General features: G+C 38.3%; 2 protein-coding genes and 1 long non-coding RNA gene across 3 annotated transcripts; 1 reads left to right on the top strand and 2 right to left on the bottom strand.

Moving 5' to 3' along the window:
* Positions 1 to 1,470: 1,470 nt before the first annotated feature.
* On the top strand, positions 1,471 to 3,142 carry LOC143848686 (uncharacterized). Its single transcript, XR_013235446.1, has 2 exons — positions 1,471 to 1,818; positions 2,883 to 3,142. It is a non-coding gene; the product is annotated as an uncharacterized LOC143848686 (long non-coding RNA).
* A 1,276-nt stretch (positions 3,143 to 4,418) lies between these two features.
* LOC143848839 (putative disease resistance protein At4g27220) lies at positions 4,419 to 7,527 on the bottom strand. The gene is made up of 2 exons (XM_077357902.1): positions 6,934 to 7,527; positions 4,419 to 6,854 (listed from the first exon to the last, which is right to left on the bottom strand). Exons 1-2 carry the CDS (start codon positions 7,525 to 7,527, stop codon positions 4,419 to 4,421), a joined length of 3,030 nt encoding a protein of 1,009 aa, XP_077214017.1.
* Positions 7,528 to 18,707: 11,180 nt separating this feature from the next.
* LOC143848795 (gibberellin 20 oxidase 1-B-like) lies at positions 18,708 to 21,028 on the bottom strand. Its single transcript, XM_077357857.1, has 3 exons — positions 20,338 to 21,028; positions 19,723 to 20,044; positions 18,708 to 19,142 (listed from the first exon to the last, which is right to left on the bottom strand). Exons 1-3 carry the CDS (start codon positions 20,877 to 20,879, stop codon positions 18,879 to 18,881), a joined length of 1,128 nt encoding a protein of 375 aa, XP_077213972.1. The 5' UTR covers positions 20,880 to 21,028; the 3' UTR covers positions 18,708 to 18,878.
* Between the last annotated feature and the right edge of the window lie 601 nt (positions 21,029 to 21,629).

The following is a 21,629-nucleotide window of genomic DNA, read 5'->3' on the forward strand; positions in this document are numbered from 1 at the left end:
TTTCTTTTCTTTTTATTTGGGAATTACATGTCAGTATTAGATAATTACATCTACTGCCCTTCTAAATTCTCCTTCAATGACCTTAGCCTTATTTACAACTATATAGTATTGTATATAGTAGAGGACAAATTCGGAAAATAATGCCGCGACATCCTTACTATAGCAGAAGAGAAAAGGAGAGAATTATTTGAATTTCTCCCAAAATTCTAATAGAATTACACATCACTTTTTTTTACTTTTTTTAACAAAGGCATCCAGTCAATCCACATATTTTCAATCCTACCCCTCGTTTATGCTTTTTAACAAATGCACACATTAAAGCCACATAATTTCAATACCACCCCCCTCCTTAATGTTTTTTTAATAAAAAATCTATAGGGTGATCTTAACCATCCGATTTAAGAGGAACAACATATTATGAAAACCTTTATGGATTGGAGGGCTAGGATCAGCCTATGGAAATGATTTTTGGAGCACAACCTATTTATGTTGTGTTCCATCACATGGACGGTTTGGATCAACCTATGATATGGTCCGTACAGTTCTTTGTCGGCACATGCATCGCATAGTGTTTTTTACTAGTGTGTGTGTATATATATATATCAGAACCCTCAATCTACGAGGCCTTAATCTAGATCTCATATGGCCAATAAATTACGATTTCTTGAAGGCCTATCTAGGCTTTCAATTTATCACAACGGTTGCTCAATTTGTACTAGCTTCTTAGGTTTTGCCTTATTCTCAATTTTTAAGAGTGGATTTTCATACGGGGGAAGCAACTATAGTCTAGTATTTTTCAAAAAGTATTGCACGGCTTACACTCTGATGATCCAAACCGTCCATTTGATGGGCTATAATGTAAATAGGGTGTGCCAAAAAATCATTTTCATAGAATAATCCTAGCTCTATAATTATTAGAGGAACTTCGTATCATGAGAATCTCTATAGATCGGAGGGTTGGGATCATCCCATGGAAATGATTTTTGGGGGACAACGTATTTATGTTGTGTCCCATCAAAAGGTTTGCCTGGATCATCCTATGGTGCAAGCCGTACAGTTATTTTTGAAAAATATTGGACTATACGGGCTTACACCATAGCAATTCTATTATTTTGGAGTTTTTATATGGTGTAAGCCCCCATTTTACAATGAATCTCTTCTTTGGAAATCCCCGCCATTTGTTTTTTTTGCCCTTTATTCTCCTTCGAGTTTTTACTGCTATATTTACACGTACTCATTACTTGGTGCTATTTTTACCCCTGATATGCACGCCCTTCCATATCCCATGACCATCTACACCTGACACGTACTCGTATTGTCTCTGTTTTTCTTCTTCTCCATGTCTCGAGCAGGAATTGGAGAAAACCCTAGGCAGGTAAATCGCTTTTTATTCCTCTATGCAATTTACCAAACCCTAACTCAGTTCTATTGCCAATCGACCCACTCTGAAAGACCTACTCAGTGTTTATAAATTTTGTTGTCATTAGTTTCTTGATCTCTTCACATAGATTAAAGGTTTTCTATGTACATGCCGACTGTTTGATAAAATGGATAGCAGATTTTGCATAGATTGGATGGATTAACTTGGACACACATGTTGTATAGCAGGTTTTGCATGCATTGGATGGATTAACTTGGACACACATGTTGTATAGCAGATTTTGCATAGATTGGATGGATTAGCTTGGACACACATGTTGTTTTGCTGGTTCTATTTCATTCTTCAAGTTCTGTATACAAACTGAACTGAATTAATGGGTATCGGTATCGGGTTCCTTCACAAACCTAGAGTATTATTTTCTTGAATATCATGATCAGGTTCGTAGTACTCATACCTGATTTTTTTTCCTTCTCTCCACTAAATCTACATGGGGTATGCTCATTTTGAACACATGGAACTGTCTTAATGTTTTGAATTCTGTTGGGCCGCACCAAATGGAAATAACTTTCAAAGGAATGAATAGGGTAATTGATTTTATTAATATAAAATGACATTCTTTTCTTCATTTCTGACTTCTCTAATTACTTGCTTAGGGCTATAGTTGATAGGAAAGCCTCTTACTGGCCATTCTATGAACCTAAGTGAGTACACCAAGGGAACATGAAAAGAAATAATAACAGTTTAGATATATAAGAGGGGGTGTTTCTTTCAACATATTGAACACTTCTACAGGTATTACAATGGGCACATTTAGTAGTTAAGTGCCAATTGAATACATTTAAAGGCTCAACATTTCTCTAATAGGATCCCTAATCAGCTCTCAAAATCCAAAGGCCCCGTTTGTTTTGGATTTTGAGAATCGATTTTGAGTCCAAAACTGATTATTGGACTCAAAATTAAAGGCAGTTTTCAATATAGTAATCAGTTTTGTACTGACAAACGTAAATTTTATGAAAAGTATTTGAAGATGAAGAGTTAAGCCGGAGTTGTACAGGAGGGCGCTGATGTGTTGTTATTTATGTTCCTCCTTTTTTCTTTTACTCATATTCTTGGATTCTATATTGTACTTGGGATGCATTATATCTCTTGCCTGTCTTTTGATGTATATGCTCATTGAATCGATGTTCGAGAAGATAAAAAAATGTATATTCTTAATGCATCATGATTAATCACTACTATTAGTGTCATTTCAAAACATGTTTCTGAATAGGTTGTTCCTCTTTACTTTTTTTCCAAAATGTAATATGCTTCAAATGCTCTTTCATTATTTAATTTTTTTTAGCAGAAGCGCGATGCTATTAGCACAAGTTCAGCTGTTGTATGTTTATCTTTACATTTCCCCCCTTATTTTGAAAGGATATTTGATTATTTAGAAAAATTTAGCAAAGCACAATGCCATTACCACATGTTTAGCTGTTTCTTGTCTTCATATTTGATATAGGTTTAATTTCAAGGCTTGGTTCTTCAATGGTCAAGGCTTTGTTCTTCAACCCAGAGGCCGGAGGTTCATCCCAGCTTACCTACCAAAAAAAAGTTTAACTTCATTTTTTGTGGTGCAATTTTGTTCCTCCAATGATTTTTTTCTACTTTCCAAATTTAACTAGACGTATAATGTTGTTACTGTTTACATCTGCAAACATTTTGCTATTTGAACCTTTTAATTGATTCTATAAATGTGAGTTTCTCTTTTTTTGTCATTCATTATTTGGATATATAGTTTTTTGTATTGTAGCCTATTAGATAGCCCTTTGCATTTTGGTTGCCCCGTGCATCGCACGAGTTTTTTACTAGTTACATATATGTTGCTTGCTTTAATTCCTGGTCGGTGTATTTGATTTGGATGTGTGTTACTGGGTTTCTATCATTTTTCTTACCTTTGTCATTTCTTTACTATCTCTACCTGGCAATTTACAAACATGATCATTGTTGCAGACTTTCTTTTTTTTAGTCTTTTATTCTGTTCTTTTCTTTTTTGTCCACACTCTAAAGGAGGTCACAACTGAGGTGTGTCTTGTTATAAATAATGGTATGATAATATGTAATTTGGGATCCAAAATACCGCTAATTTAAAGTTCCACAGTAGATGAACCAATATCAACATATGCAATAGACCAACAAAATTAAATTCGTAAATAAAAGAGGAAAATGATGACTTATCGAGTTGAGGTGCGAAATAATTCGTTGTTCTTAAGGCAAATCTCGCCCCCACTATGGACCAGCAAAATTAGATCTGTAAATAAAAGGGAAAATGATGACTCATCGAGTTGAGGTGCGAAATAATTCGTTGTTCTTAAGGCAAATCTCGCCCCTACTATGACGAATCAACCGTACATATGAGCTTCATGGCGTATGCTTCCAAGATACATCAACTCTCGCTCTAGGGGTGTGCACTCACGCTTCATGGCGTATCTTTTCACTGATGTTGGAATGGGTCGGCTTAATTATCATGGGCATTTACTTATTGAGCCAAACTAGTACTAGGACCTAATTCCAAAGGACCTTCAAAACGAAAGAAAATCCCTAAAAAAATTATTTGTAAGCAATAACATAAGCTTTTCCTATCCATCAATATCATGCATACCACCTATACCTAAATGTAAACAGATGCAACTGTCAAGCTTCTAACAAACATAATATCAAACACATAAGGGGTTGTGCTTTAAAGCTAAAATCTGCTTCAAAATGGAATACCAAATTTCTTATGACTTTAAACATCCTTTAATGGGTAGAGAACTGGATGCATAGTGCAAAAGAACAATAAGAACTAAGAGAGTGATACAACAAGAATAATCAAAATTATCATAAGTATAGAGTTTTTTCATTCTCTATAAGATAAGGATTGTGGAATCCATGTCGTAGTAACTTGGAATGCTATTATCTCTACAATAAATTAAAGGAAACACAAAAGGCATAATACATCATTAGATAAGAAAGGAATTTAAATGAAATTTACCTCATACTAAAACTGCAGTTACCATCACCATCGATATGGATCAAAAAGAGGTAGGAAGCGTGACATGTCGCCTTCGTCCTCCCACTCCAACCCTTCAAACCATGATATTCTTCCTTGAATCTTTTCAAGTTTAGATGCGTTGTGGGGTCTCACCGGAAACCTCTTTAAATTCGGGCAAGCATATACCCAAATAGATATCAAGGAAGGGAAATCGAGAAATACATGGGACCCTCCTCCTCCTCTATTGAGATGGCAGCAGAGACACTTAAGCTTTGGGAGTGCGATTAAGTTTATAGTCTCTAATCGAGGGAGCAGACTCTCTTTATCCACCACACCCAATTCCTCTCCAGTTATTATCACCTCTATTTCTTCACACTCATATACATAGAGGTATTCCAATTGTTGGAGGCCTCGTGCTATGTTCCACGAGAAAACATCCTTTAACCTGGGGCAGCCTCTGTTGGTTATTCTTCGTAGATTTTGGAAGGTTAGAGGTGGTGGCAATGAGGGGAAATTCTGTCTTGTCTTATTCACTTCCTCATCCCAGATTATTTTCTCCAATTTTAAGCAATCTGTAACATGAAGATGCTCCAATTGTTGAAGGCACTGTCCAAGAACAGGGGAGAATAGACATCGCAAGCTATGGCACCTAACCACACTCAACTGGCTTAGGTTGTGGAATGTCCCACTTGGTGGTATGGCCCCCTTCCATATACACGACAGTTTGGGCAGATTTAGTAATCTCATTTCTTTCAAAGTAGAGAGAGTTGACGTAGTAATAGCATGAATCTCTTCTTCGTAGTCAAATACCTCCTCTAACTCTTCACAATTTTGTACTTCGAGTTTCTCCAAGCTTTGCAATCCTTCAAGCAGATCATATGGTAGGATATTTTTTAATTTCCTGCAACTGTCAATGTTCAGCTCTATCAGGTTCCCAAAGAATCTATTAGGAAGCGGGCCGTGACAGATTTTCTCTAATTTCTCCATGCCAATGAGGTCCAATCGTTGCAATATCTTAAAGGCATTTGGTGGAACCCGATGAGATTCTTCCACCGTATTGATGAAATGTTCCATTTCGTCACAATAGTAGAGATTGAGGCCCTTCACGCTGTTGAAAGAGACACCTTCATCATCTAGGAGGCGTACAATATTGGAGACCCTCTTCAAGTCAATTTGTTCGCTTTTTTCTAATAAGAGTTTAACCCACTTTGATAAAGGGTATGAAATTATGTTAATGGATGTACACTTCTCGTAGTCACTAGACGAGTACTCTCCTTCCCACACACAGATGCGGAATTTCTTTAGTTTCTCCCAAGGGCCAGGGACTTCCACGGACAAACATTTCACGTCTTTACAATAAATGTATAGAACAGTCAAGCGAGCCAAAGATGCCACTTCATCAAAGCTAGCTTTACTTCCATCTCCGCTGCTACCTCTTACCTCCCACATATTGAAGCTATCTCCCATGTACAGTTCTTCTAATTTAGACAACCTTAAAATGACATTTGGTGCTACCATTGTAAGAGCGTCACTCCCTGTCAAGTCCAAAACCTTCAGATTGGATAGTTGCCCTATTTCTATTGGCAATTCTTTGATCGCAGTTTGTCTTACACTAAGTACTTCAAGTTTCTCCAAACCTCCCAGTGGGGATATGTTATCTAAACACTGGCATTTATCTAAGCATAGTGTCTTGAGGTTTTTTAAGTACTGTAGTGATGGGGGCAATGATGAAATCTTGGTATTGCTTATATCCAAGACGACAAGGGATTTCATTCCTTCAATGAAATTATTTGGGACTTCTTCCAAACCCTTTTTCCGTTGCAGTAATAAGGTTAAGAGACATGGGCAATTCGGCGGCTCAGGGAGCATACCAATTGAAGTTCCCATAAGTGAAAGCCTCTTACATTCATCCAAATTCTCTGGCCACTCTGTCAATTCCTCTCCCACTTTAACTATAAACCCATTCTCTTTTCTTGATGCTATCAGCATGGCCACATCTCTAACAACATCGTGCATGTTTACACAACCTTCGTTGTCACTGTCTAACAACAAACAATAATCCTTGAGTTTTTCAACCAAGGTATGTATTATATTCCATGCTTCCTCAAAATTGTTGACACCCTTGAAAACCCTCTCCGCCATCATGTATCTCATCAATACACCCACTTCAATGTTATGATCTTCGGAAAAGACACAACAAAACAAGAAGCACAACTTTGCTTCCTCACTTTCGATGTAGTTGTAACTTAGCTCGAGACGAGAGTACACCTCTTTATCAACACCCTCTATGTTTCTTGGAGAAGACCGCTTTAATTCTTGCAGTGCATTAGCCCAAATTGATGAGCCTTTCCCTTTTAGTGCCCTTGCAACCGTGACAATTGCTAAAGGCAGACCATTGCATTCTTTAGCAACTTTCCTTGCCAAAGTATGCAATTCATCAGTTTCAACAACTTCTGCTCTCTTTGAATAGATTCCATGAATCTTGCTCAGATAAGACTTTGACTTCGATATTTTTCTGGCAATTCATCATGGAACATACATCTAATCTCCGTGTTGTCATTATAATTTGGCAGCCCTTTTGTGTCTCTTTGCAGGGGATTCCGACCTTTGTTAAGTCCAATCTATCCCACAAATCGTCCAAGATTATGAGTATCTTCTTTTCTTGCTTTAATCTCTCCAACAGCCGGCCGGCCCGCACTTCTTCATTATTTTCTTTCAATTCCATGCCTAATTTTTCTGCAAGTTCATCTTGGATCTTTTGCAAGTCATGCTTTTGGGAAACAGTGACCTTTACAATCTTATCACACAGCTTTTCATCCTTAGCTTGCTTTCCCACTTGTTCCACTAGGGTCGTCTTGCCAACACCTGCCATCCCATATACCCCGATGATGTTGGTTCTCTCCTCTTTTAATGCCTTGATGATCAGCTTCTTAGCTGATTTTGTGGATTTAAAAGACTCAAATTCTCCTGCTGGGTTAAAGCTTGGACAAGGGAGGAGAGTTGATACATGAGTGAAATCCCCTCTTGCCAGTAGGCCATCAACATCAACCATCTTCTTTGTTGCTTCTTTACCGAGAGAATAGCGCGAGCTGAAATTGGGACACCGTCCCTTGAAACATCTCTTGTTGTCCATCATCCCCTCTTCCAATCTCTTCGTGATTGCCTCAATGTCATCTACTTGTTGTAGCCATGACTGCACTTCACCATGTTTCTTACTAACTTTTTGCGTTATTCTTTCTCAATTTTTAAGAGTGGATTTTTTATATGGTGTAAGACCCTATAGTCTAATATTTTTCCAAAAGAATTGTACGGCTTACACTCTTAGGATGATCCAAACCGTCCATTTAATGGGCTACAATGTAAATAGGGTGTGCAAAAAAAAAAAAAAAACATTTCCATAGGATGTTCCTAGCCCTATGATCATTAGAGGAACTTCATATTATGAGGACCTCTATGGATTAGAGGGTTGGTCATCCTAGCCCTATGATCATTAGAGGAACTTCAGATTATGGGAACCTCTATAGATTGGAGGGTTGGGATGATCCTATGGAAATGATTTTAGGCGCACAATATATATTTCCAAAAAGCTCTTTTAATATAGTTTTTGGGATATGATATTTTCACCCTCGCATTACGCATGCGCTCCCCTTGTAAGGTGCTTTCACATCAAGAAGCGTTAAAGTTGCACACTGTTCACGTCAAATTAAGGGGAGTGCATGCATAATGGGGTGGGGTGTGGGGCGGGGTTATAAAAATGGTGATGCTACAGTCCTGAGTTGGAGCCAGCCTAAATATTGGACTAGGTGGGACCTAGCTTTGTGTGGATGAGACAGGCCGGTTGTCACCTTGAGGGCAGTACTCTATCTCTCCGTTTCTCAAGGCGGTACTCTCGCTCTCTCCCGCTACTATTATTCTAACTTTAGTCAACGGATCCATCCATTGACGGATCCATCTATTGACTTTGTGCATTCTCTTTTCCCATCTTTCTTTTTTTCTTATCTTTTCTATTCTTTTTGGGAAATGGACTTAGAACATTGTTGAATGAATATTTTGTATCAGAATTGCCCATGCCTTGGTTGCTTTAATTCCGGGTTGGCCGTGTATTCAATTTGGATGTGTGTTACTCTATCGGTTTTCTTACTTTTGATTTTTTTTTCTTTTTTTCTTTTTGGAGAAATGACTTTTAAAAGTCACCAACTACACCCCTGATGTTTCAATTTTTATAACGTAGACCCCCTCAGTTGACGGTTTGTCCACAGATCGAAGGGTTAGGATGATCTTATGGAGCTGATTTTTTGGGCACACCCTATATTTGTCAGGGCCCATCGACCGAACGCTTTGTATCATCCAAACAATGTAGGCCAACTGTGTTTTTGGTAGTGTTTGGATTCAGTTATGGGTTTGGAGGGGGGTATGGGGTCTTCATTAGCATTGCTAGTGTTTCAAAAGAGAGGGTTTACCTTACATAAATTGAAACCACAGGGGGTGTAGTTGGTGACTTTTAAAAGTCAAGCTTAGAGTTGAATATGTCAGAAAGTTGAGGGGGTGTAACTGTATTTTTCCCTCTTTTTTCTACCATCTATGCGAGGCAATTTGCATACATGAACATTGTTGCAAAGTATCTTTTTTTACTCTTTCATTTTATTCATCCTTTAAAAGAGGTCACAAGTGGTCCCATCTTTGATTGATCCAAACCCTCCATCTAATATGCCTTAATTTGGATCTCGTATGGCCGATAAATCACGATTTCTTAATGGCGTATTTAGGCTTTCAATTTATCACAGTGGGGTAGCTCAATTTGTACAAGTTTCTTAGGTTTTGCTTTATTCTCAATTTTTAAGAGTGGAGTTTTTATATACTGTAAGCCCCTACCGTCTAGTATTTTTCAAAAAGTAATTATTCCGGACCGTCCATTTGATGTGCTACAATGTAAATAGGATGTGCCAAAAAAAATCATTTTTCATAGGATGTTCCGAGCCCTATGATCATTGGAGGAACTTCATATTATGATAATTTCTATAGATCGGAGGGTTGGGATCATCATTAGAGGAACTTCATCTGCGCATTCCGTAGTAATGCCTATGGAATGAACGGTTCACATCAATATGCAAAATCTGGGACCCATTATGCCTTGTTGAATGTAGGGCTTTAGCTAAAAGTTGCTTTTAGAGTGCCATATATTCCTCTATTAAACTTTGGTAACCTGTACAAGCTACCAAGGACATAGCCTCAGCTTCATGCAGCTCTAGTTCTGCCACTAGCCATGGTTTCCAAAGCAACTCCAAATTCTTGTGCTTAGCGGTGTGGGTATATGACTAGATAAACAAGCAGTTCAAGTGGGTATGAAGTTCATATGACTGGATTAGTATAAAGAAAAAGTAATCTAGTTACAGCATTGCTAACTTACCTTGTGTTTGCTCTACACAAAGTTGCAACTACAGCGTGTAAAAGCTAATTTCTTTTGTTTTCTTGATAGATCAGTTTGGCCCATTTTGTTTTCGATTTTAAGAATTGATTTTGCTGCCAAAACTGATTATTAGATGCAAATATTAAACACAATTGATTGATCTACCTTTGATTGATCTGAACCCTTCATTTGATTGCCCTTGATTTGGATCTCCTATGACTCAAAATTATGCATTTATATATACAGCTTTGACCGTTCATTTTAGGGCCATAGGAGAGAGAGAGAGAGAGAGAGAGAGAGAGAGAGAGAGAGAGAGAGAGAGATGGCAAATTAGCATCCCATAATTAATGGGAGGGGGGTTTCTTTTGTGACTACTACTACAATTAAGGGTGTCAATTTTGGCTCGGGCTCGGTGGCTCGCTCGAGCTCGGCTCGAATCCTTAACGAGCCGAGCCGAGCCGGCTCACCAGGCTCATTTAGCTTAACGAGCCGAGCCTAATTTAGGCCAGGCTCGGCTCGGCTCGGCTCGTTAAGGCTCGTTAAGAATTTAATATATTTAAATATATATTAATTTATGCATTAAAAGGGTTGTCCAGGGAGTGAAAGGGGGGGCAAAATATATCACTTCATTTTTGGAACCCCATTTGTTACTAGGACCACCCCCCATAGTGTAAAAAAAGTAGTCAAATTACACTAGTAGGGCTGTCCAGGGAAGATGAGGGGTGTGAACATAATATAACCCGAGCTCGGTAAGGCTCGCGAGCCTGGCCGAGCCTGACCGAGCCGAGCCGAGCCTGAGCCTGGTTCGAGCCCGAGCCGAGCCGAGTCGAGCCGAGCTTTTGAGCTTAACGAGCCGAGCCTGACCAAGCTCGGCTCGTTTACACCCCTAACTACAATTACAACAAGAGTTTGGTTCTTCCACAAGAATCTATTGAAAGAAACAGAGCCTTACATTTTACATGGGACTATGTTGCCATGTTCAAATTTGTAAGTTTAAATACATTACATTATATTTTTATTTTAAGAACTGTGTGAAATGAATGAGAATAGTTGTTTGTTGGTGAAAATCCGCTGTTTTTACTACACTTAATTACCAATTTCCTGATAATTCATTAAGAGAGATGATATTCAAACAAATATTTCAAGTAAAATCAACCACTTTACATTGAATTCAACCATTTTTCTTCCCTATTTTTGAAAAGAGAAAACATGATATTTACCACCCCCGTTTTTAATAGATACAATCTTCTCTACAAGAGCTCATATATGATGTTTGCGCGTAAAGAAAAATACGTGCAAAAAAAATTTCAAGTAGTGTTCATCTGTTTGATAAGAATAAGAATAGCTAGGATCTTCCGTTGGAGAAGATTTTTGGTGAATGGCCTATATACGGTGAGGACAAACACATATGCAGCTAATGTTGTAATGCATAAAAGCAAGGTAAGGGAGCTGGGAGATACAATGCCAAAGGGCCCGTGTAGAGCTCCACTAAAAACACAAATAAACACTAAAATAAAAGACTTTTATACATCTCAAAAAACACACTTACTATTAACTTATGTTCTTGTCCTCCCTTCTCCTTAACCTCTACACTTCTTCTTCTCTCTTATTTTCACCCTTTTCAACTTATAATCTCTACACATATGAATATTTACTTACAGACAAAAAACACTCCTAAAATAGCTAATTACACTAACCACTTAGTTGTAGTTGATGCGGACGCATCCTTTGACAAAAAATTACACGGAAATATCCTTATTTTGAGAATTTTGTTTGCTAATTTTTATCTTATCTTTAGTTAGCATAGTTACTTAGTTAGCAGTCCTAGATTTTAAGTTACCTTTTGAGAGTTTCTTTTCTTGTTGGGACTTAAAATTGTAGTTTTTAATCGCTCTTTCTAATTTGTAGCAGTTATTGTTGGGACAAATTGGTATGGTGGATGAACAAATGGTGTGGATGTAAATAATAAAAGTAAGAAACACAAAGAAAATTAGAAAGAAGATAAGAAGAGAAAGGGAAATAGGCATGGCAAGCCAAAGCTTTCTCCTAAAGACTTTAATTTCCCCACTTATGCAGGTGGCTACTATGGAAATAAGTCCCGAGGATACAATGCCTACACTAAAAACAAGGGCTGCAACCCAAGTTCAAAGCAACCAGTATGCCCTTGAAATAACAAGAAATAGAGAATAGTAAAAGTGAAGGAAGAAGATTTTCAAATGAGACCGCAACCCTTCTTTTATAGGAGATGAAAGGATATAAGGCACCCCTACAAATAAAGTACCCTTTCATTTTAAAAATAATACCCTTTTACAACAAAAGTGTCTTTTGATTGGAAATACCATTTCACACAGAGAAAAGTCTCTTTGAAAAAGAAAAAAAAAACATTTTTCTACTGTAAAAAATAGTATAGTTTAAAAGTATCCAACAGTCATTAGGAGTTAGGAATCTTGAATGAGTAGGGCTTTTATTTTATATGTGGACGTTTGAAGAGGGAAGTTGGTCATCATCTTCCATTCAAAACAAGGGACTTTTGGATAATCTAGCCTAAATATAAAGGACCGTAGAAAACATACAAGGACTCTTCCATTTTCACTACATAATACCTATCCTAGAACATCACAATGACTTTTCAGAAAATAAGAAACAATGATTTTGATATACAATTTCCAAAGGGACGTGATATATCGGCCCTTTTGATCACCAGGAACACCCCCGTCAGCATTTGTGGCAATAAGGGGCATTGAATTCTTCTGACATAAGTACAACAACCCTTCTTTAGTCATTGATACACTGACAAGGGGTGTTCCTGGTGATCAAAAGGGGTGGATAAATCACTTCCCCGTCCAAAAGGCGAGGATTTTCCTTTAGACAAGATATTTTGTGCATGGCCTAGGTATCTACGGGACGAAAAAACATATATTTATGCATGCTCGTATTTTCTCTTCTAAAAATAACACCGGACATCATTTCATTTCTCTCTTCAGTGTGTCATTTTCAGCACTTTTATGGGGGGCCAACTCCCAATTGTTCAGGGTCCAATCAATGTTATTTGGATTGGACTCGGAATCGAATTCAAATATTGGCGGGTACGATCTTTCTGTGGAGAAGATCTTTTGTATATGGCCTGTCTACGGTGAGGAAAAAGTGAAAAACAAATGAACATTTTAGGTCATTGAAAAGTGGTCTCCACCTATGTTCGTACCGGGTCATATATCGTTTTCGATACTTTAAAGGGCGGTCCAGGGTCCAATCAATGTTATTTGAATTGGGCTATAACCAAATTCAAATATGGTTGGCCCAAGTCCCAGTTGTTCAAAGTGCAATCAATGTTTGTTTGATTGGACTCTGACTAAATTAAAATATGGATGGCTAGGATCTTTCAATAAAACATTTTAGATCATTGAAATGGGTCTCCACCTATATATGTTTATGCCTGCACAAAATATATGGCCGGACATCATATAATTTCTCTCTGTTCAATGAGTATTGCTTTTGCGAGCGGGCCAAGTCCCACTTGTTCCGTGTCCAATCAATGTTATTTCTATCAGCTCCCACTTGTTCAGTGTCCAATCAATGTTATGTCTATCAAATAACGCATGTCCTAATGAAATTGTGACCCAAACTTACTTGGGTCCAGCCCAAACCCTAACAAATTTTGGACATTTCTATCTTTAACAATCCCTACTCCAAATTCTAAGCAATACCATGTGGGATTAGAATCCATTGCTAAACCCATTTAAGAATATGGACAAGAAGGTGGCAGCTGGGCCATATATGAACACAACTAGAATTGGAAACCCAGGATGGGAAATTCTCTACATCAACTATTATTGAACATCCTCTTTAAACAGCCCTAACATGTGAAGAGAACGAAAAAAGCTCAAAATGCACGAGGGATGCAACTACATATGTTGCTTATTTTTCCAACATCTCGATCATGCCTCATTCTCTCAACATCTTTTAAAGGGCCCCAAACCTTGTGATTTTTGTCGAGAAAAAACCCAAGATAACTTCTTCTGTTTTTCATGATAACTTACTCTTTTTTGCATCTCCTTGCTTTTACTTAAAAGGTCTCCAACCTAGGGAAATGATTGCTCGCACCTTATTTTTTGCTTGGGACAGCCCCTCTAGTGTAAAAGGGTAGTCATAACTCATAAGTACGCTAGAGGGGGCTGTCCCAAGGAAAAAAAAATAGTTAAATTTAACTTCCCTACGATCAAAATAGTACTGCACCTTGCTACGTAGGTAGGAAACTAGGAATAGGATAACTAGTTATGACTACCCTTTTACAGTAGTCGTAACTCATAAATACACTAGCTAGAGAGGGCTGCCCAGGAAGAAAAGGGGGCGAATATATCACATCCCAATAGGCATTGTTCCCATTATAATTGATAGACCCTTTGTTATCTGCAAATTAATCTCGAAGGATACCCATTTATAAGTTTTATATTATAAGAAATTTTTCGATAAAAATGTCATTTTATAAGATTTCATATCCTATAAGCTATATATTGATAATTTGATGTTTTATTATTTGTTTGCCATGTTATCATGGTATAGTGCTAATTTAAAGCAAAGCTATATATATATATATATATATATATTTAACTATGTTATAATGTTACTGAACTTATTTATTTTTAAGAGAAAAGTGTTTCTAGTCTGCCAACTAGAGATCATTCTCTAGTCCGGCGACCAAAAACACTTGGGTCCCACATTTTTTGTGGTGATCTAAAGCATTCATTTGATAGGCCCCATCATAGATATGGTGTCCACAAAAAATCAGCTTCATAATAACCCTTCCATTTGTGGAGCTAAAAAATAAATAGACTTGTGCCGATTTATAGCCGTCCATTTTAAGCTCCACAAATCACAGGGTTGTGATGATCCTATGGAGCTGATTTTTTGTGGACACCCTTTCTATGTCAGGGATCATCAAATGAATGCTTTGCATCACCCAAATAAGGTGGGACCCATGTTTTTTGGTCGCCGGACTAGAGAATGATCTCTAGTCAGCAGACTAGAAACACTTTTCTCTATTTTTAAATATCGATTGCCGATGTAGTATGCATATGTTATTGATGTGCAACCATTAAATTAATCAATTGATGTTAAGTGATATATAATGTTGTCAACAGATATTGTATAAACTTATTTGTGAACATTTTTTTTTGACAATTTCAAATGTAAAAATGTACTTTCTAATTATTTTTTATTTATTGAAAAGATAAATTCCAAGATAAACTTGTTTTTCTATAGAATTTCTTATTACATGCATGTTTGGCAACCATGTAAAAATAACGTGGAATGTTTGTTTACCCAAAGGTAGAGAGGGCTTGAGAGAGAGAGAGGGGGTGTGACTGCGGAGAGCATGTGATAAGGTTGGGGCAATTAATGTACCCATGTTAGGGTGTTTTTGTGTTCTCATTAGGAGAGCATACCCATCAAAGGTGTTTGATGTTCTCTACCTTGATGAACTAACCATGCATTCCATGATCAACATTAACAGATTGGTAGAACTATATGGTCACTATGCATGAAGTTTTTTTTCGGCAATTAATCCTTCTTTGTAAGCTTCACTAGTAGATCACCAATTTTTTTTTGGAAAATGATATCCCACAGCCATATTTTGATAATAGGTGCGAACTCACCTTGTCCTATATGCTTAGCCAGCTGTTACAATTCCTAAAACCCTATCAGCAGCCTTTTGACAGTAAGTTCAAGCATATGCGGCTAATTGAGCTCGTGCCTATTATCAAAAGATCTTGGTGCTTATATCATTTGCCTTTTTGGTCATTGTACCCTCCATTTGAGCCTCCAAAGTGTAAATTAGTCTGCCCCCAAGGTGTAAATTCCTGGCTGCGCTCTGGTGTATGCGGTACGAGAGAAGTACCACCCTTGATATTTGATCCAGCAGCAGCTCCTTAAAAAGAGACCTGTTGTTGGATGGGATGATGAGAGATGCTAAACTGAAGCATTTATTATTATTGCCAATAAAAATGCAATAGGTGAGATGGTCTAATGGGGGACCCCTTGTAGTTGGTCTTTTCTAATGCTATACCAACTAAGGCTGAAAGAGCTAAATGCAAAATTACCAGTCGGGATTCTCCATCCACGTGTAGATGTTCAAGGTGTTCTGAACCGTCTATCTGGTGGCTTGAACATTGAGTAAGCACAGCCGAAGGATTAAGACATGGAGCAAGGGAGCAAGGACTCTAAGTGATCAATTAGGCCATGCATGTTTAGCAACCATGATTTTTTTTTTCATGGAATATTATCTTACGAAGGGTTGAGAGAGCTACAAGGAGGTTGAGAGAGGGAGACAATTGAGAGGAGGTGAGTGAGGAAATGGTGCGAAGTGGCTGAAAAATAAGTAAAACCAAAATATATTTTGAGTGGAGTTTTACTCTTCCCTGTCTCGGCCACTTCTCACCCTCTCCTAAGTCCTAACTCATACCCTCTCTCTAACTCTCCTCGCCCCTCTCCCACCACTTGGTAAACAATTATTTCATGAAAATAAATTTCCTGACTAACATGCCCATAGTGTCTTGTAAACAGACGATTGAAAGTTTATAATAAAAAGGGGGATGATACAGTAACAGGGATAACGCCAAAGAAAGACCTTCCATGTAAAGCCAAAAGAAAAGAAAAAACAACACAAAGGCTAAAACAAATTTATGAATCGTGTACAGTATACATCATTGTCGATTTGGTTTTGGTTTTTGTTATGGCCTATCCAAGGTTTGGGTGCCTGGATAAATCCAAATCGCATATACATCTCTCTCTCTCTCTGCTCCCCCCATTGCGGGTATGAGGAGGGCTAGATGTACGCAGCCTTATCCTTGCTTTGCAGAGATGCTATTTCCGTGACTCGAACCCGTGACCACCAAGTCAAATCGCATATACATCTCTCTCTCTCTCTCTGCTCCCACCATTGCGGGGTATGAGGAGGGCTAGATGTACGCAACCTTACCCTTGCTTTGCAGAGATGCCGTTTTTATGACTCGAACCCGTGATCACCATATCACAATGGAGCAACCTTACCGTTGCATCTTTATACATGCTTCCATATAAATATACATATTATGGGACACATGATGGGTGTAAAATGATGGGCCCCACACCATCAAAACATTGAGGCGTAAAATGTGGGGCCCACCATAATACATAGGTTTGGATAGAGATGGTGGAGTCCACATCGTCAATAACATTGGGGTAAAATGGTGGGCCCCACCCTAAACTTGAGGTGTAAAATGGCAGGCCTCATCCCATAAAAAACATGAGGTGTAAAGCAAGTCAGCCAAGCAGAGATTTAAGACTTAAACTTACCAAGAAGAGCACAAAAGGGAAACTAAGTACACAAGCACACAAAGTGCAAATGGGCACAAAGGGTCAATTAGTAATCTTTATTATTATTATTATTGTTTCTTCAAAAAAAAAAGTAATCTTTATTGTTGATTCTGAAACAAGTTACTGTAGGACCAAGCCAAAATGCTAAAACTCCTAAAGGGGCCCGATCACCCGTTGGCTAGAATAGGATCCCTGCTAGGATATGCACTAGCAATGCACCAATCGATGGCCAAGCAAGCTTTCATGGTAAAGAGCTTTAGTACCAACTTGCTTAGCCAGGAGTGCCCATTAAAGGTGCAGTAAAAGACTACTTTCGAAGATGCAACGAGACGAGGCAAGATTGGGGTGCCCATAATATCGACTACTTCCCTACTACTGACAAACACACACTCAGTACATATTACATAAGTCAAGGATCATAGGCCATGCGAACATCGCCAGACGAAATGGCCCTGTGACCATGGTTTTAAATTTTGGTTTCAATACTGGTTTTGGACCCCACCGAAATAAAATACCATTTCGGGTTTTTGGGTGCAATTTCGGGAAAAAATGAAATTCCAACCCAAATTTTGGACGAAATAAAATACCATTTCAGGTTTTAGTGATTTCAGTGTCGGTCTCGACCGAAATTTCGGATTTAGGTCGAAATTTAAAACCATGCCTGTGACAATTGCTCGCTCCAATCCGATGATGATCCGCTTGCCTTTCCTGACCTTGAAGATGACCCGGAAAACGCCCCTTAGTCTTCTCTCCCTTCCACACACTCTAGGTTTAGGAAGAGCCTTGCCTTTGACATGAATCTCTCTCTCAATTTGGCGGCCCAAAATAAAGTGAGGAAGAGGGGCCAAGAGCTGTATATGTAAGCAAGGATATCTCCCATTAAGCTTTCTGAACATTGTCATTTTCGTTTTTCTCTTGGGGTTAACTTTAGCAACATGCTAGAGTCAAAACTTCTAAGCCCAAGAACTTCCAAAACCGTGTGCACTTGCCAATCTTAGAATTTTCAATACAGGGACATTAATGTTAGAAACTTCTGACAAAAAACTACATGGTAAATGAGTTAACCATACAGTGGAAAACAAATTATTACCCAAAGTTTGTTTCCCAGAAAATAGAATCCATACATCCAAACATGCATCTAGAGCTCGAACCTCTAAAGGCATTACTGGAGTGGCTGTTAGATCCTTGGATAAGACATTCCATAGAAAAGATGTTCATGGGATTAGCTATCTTCCTTCTATTCTGTCATTGTTACGATATAGTACATTTGTAGGGTCTTTTTTTTTTGTAGAAACTCTGTTTTTCATACCCTTAAGAATGTTATTAACAACAAGGAGATTGATATTGCCACAGTTAAAATAGGCAATTCCACCCATATCACTTTGTTCAATACGCCAAAAAAAAAAGATCAGATAAAAAAAACAAAAAGAAGAGAGAGAGTAAACAGGACAAACAAACATGATGGCCTACCCTTAGATTTATGGATGCCAATGCTTGCCCCCAAAAGAAATCAGTTTTTTATCATGCTTTTGTCAATGAACTTGAAGAGAGGCATCTTTAGAAAACCTTATTTATTCACGTAAGGAGATAAAAAGCAACATAAGTAGATGATGGTCAGAACTGTGGCTTATGATTCACCAAATCTAAATCACACACAACCAGAGTCTCCACAGGGAGAGATAAAATCATAAAAATAAAAATGATCTACATGGTTCCAAGGAAGCTGGTTATGTTGTTGGGGATGAAAGCCATTGAGAAAAGTTTTGGAGGGTTCTTATGTCTGCTCTGTAGTGCTTTTGTGTGAACTCTAGCAAAGCCGACCATGTGAAATCCGGGTACATCCTTGGACCATCTCTGCCAATAAGATCCTGTGGGGGGCTCACCACTTTATCCTCTTTTGGGCACAAGAAGAAAGCTAGAGATATCCTCTGTTCGTATCTGTTAACCACTGCCCTATGCAAACAACTCTTATATTTCCCATTTGACAATGCCTACAAAAACAAATAAGAAAAAAACAGATTAGTTTAGATCAGCTAGCATTTATCTTCTTCTTATTCTATCTTTTCTTCTCCATTGATCAAAACCCATTTAAGAAATTCTTTAATACAAAAAAAAAAAAAAACAGAAAACCAGATTTAGTTTAGATCAACTAGCAAATTAATTTCCTCTTCTCAATTGATCAAAACCCATTTAGGAAATTGATTAATATCTATAAATCTTATTACTTTCAAGTTTCAAGCCATCCAAACTCCAAGTATTCTGCTGGCACCAAGGACAAACTGGCTAGTAGATGTGACACTTAACTACCAATTTATCTTCTTCTTAATATATTTTTGCACCCCAATGATCAAAACCCAGTTAGGAAATTGATTATTATCTTTGATTCCTACTAGTTTCGAGCGATTCGTCGTTGCACCCCATCAAATCATCTTCTCAATTTGAAACTTAACTACCCATATCATTCTAAGTATAGCTTCTCTATCCATGTCATGAAACAAAAAAAAAAGGGAGAAAATGGAATCAAATTAAAGGTGCGCAATCAGAGACAAGCATGAGCAATGGATTAAATACCATGAAGGTATCGCCGATGTTGACGACGAGAGCGTCGGGTCTCGGTCTGATAGAGTTCCATCTATTGTTGGAGAACACTTGAAGGCCCTCCACTTGATCTTGATGCAGAATGGTTATGGATGTAGGATCACAGTGAGGCCCTGTTCCAAGGGTGAGACTTGGCTCTTGGCAAGGAGGATAGTAATTGCATCTCATTATAGAGGAGCTGTCTTGGAAAAATTGTTTGAAATGCAAGGGATCTACTCCCAAACTTATAGCCAATAGCTCCATAATCACAAGGGATAGCTCCTTCATTGCCTTACAGTATCTTTGGTAAACAAACCTGCAAAATCAAATACTACTACTGTCAATTTTCTTGTACTTCATGTTTCAGTCAACATAAGTTAAACATTTTTTTAAGATTAAGGGCCTCTTTAGATACCCCTAAAAAATTATTTTCATATAAGATGATATGCAAATTGTTTAGATAATAATAGTTTTAGAAATGATATATTTATTGGCATCTAAAGAGGTTTTATATTCCCATTTCTAAATAAGATTTAACTAGGATCATTTGCAATTTTGGTGGCATCCAAAAAAGCCATAAAAGGAAGAGAAAATAGAGAATAGAGGTACCCTGTTTCCTCAAAATCTTGTCCTAAGACCGATGTGAAGTAGTCGGTGACAACGTGTTGGGGACCATTATCATGATACCCAAAAGAAAGAGTCTCCTTCCATGGCAATTTAGAGGAGAATCTATCAGCATGAGCGCCAGCATAACCCCACATACTCCCTGGCTTTCGTCCAGCGCTCAGCTTACGATTAAGGGGAAGTTTAAAGAATGCTTCGATGTGATCGCGAGCGGATTGGATGAGAGAAGGATCAATTCCATGGTTGATCACTTGGAAGAAACCATGAGATTGGCATGAGGTTCTAACGAGCTCGGCTGCATGCCTCTTAGCCTCCTCGTTGCCTCGGAGGAATCCTCGGAGGTCAACTAGAGGCTCATGGAGCTCACCTAGTGTGTGGGCTCTATCGATCGTTGGCCAAATGAATTGTTTTGGTATGTTGGATTGTTTTGGCAACAAAGAGGAATCAAAGATCACACCACCATTGTCTCTTTGGTCCTTTAGTTCTAAGGAGGGTGGGGAGAGGAGGGTGGTGGCACTTGAGTCCATTGGGAGAGACACATTTCAAAAGAGTTGGGACCAATGTAGCGTATATATAGGATCCAAAAGCAATAAGATTAAATATAAACAAAAAAGAAGAGGAGGATCTTTTGTGTAAAGATAGGGAGTAAATGAGAGTTTAACAGAGTGGAAAAGGTTAAAGACTGACCATTGGGAAGGTCGAAGGGAGATTGGAATTTACGGCTCTACTCATCGGGCTTATATGGTACGAAAAGAATAATTTGGGACCTCTTATTCTCGAAGGAGATTCCTCGAACACGATAGCATGGGCGAGCAACCGGAGTGGTGGGCCATGGCAAATGACGTCTATTATCGATGAGGTAAGAGACCTTGTTCGCGTGATCCGGCCGCAACTGCAACATAGAAGGCGGACAACAAATGTGATGGCCGATCGGTTGGCTAAGAGCGGTGTTAATCGACCGGCGGTCAGCATCGTTATGGGAGAGCTTGTGGTGAACTGTAATTTTGGATATTTTGGGTTTTGGGTTTTGGAATTACATGTATGTTTGGGGTTTCTTAGCCTCCAACTGGAGACATCTTGTCCCTCCCATGTAATGATTATAAAGTTATTGTTACCTGTTCAAAAAAAAGAAAAAAAAAAGAAAAAAGGGAGATTGGAATTTTGTTAAAAGCAGCCAACAGGAGTCGTCAATAAGTCGAGTTGGGGGAGTCAATAATTAACTCGGTGATGGGTGTAACTTGTGAGTCGAAGGAGTTTTTTATTGAAACAGTTGGGGC

This window comes from Tasmannia lanceolata, unplaced genomic scaffold (genome assembly GCF_043159265.1).
Source record: "Tasmannia lanceolata isolate RefF3 unplaced genomic scaffold, GAP_Taslan_0.1 ptg000016l, whole genome shotgun sequence".
Classification (NCBI taxonomy): domain Eukaryota; kingdom Viridiplantae; phylum Streptophyta; class Magnoliopsida; order Canellales; family Winteraceae; genus Tasmannia; species Tasmannia lanceolata.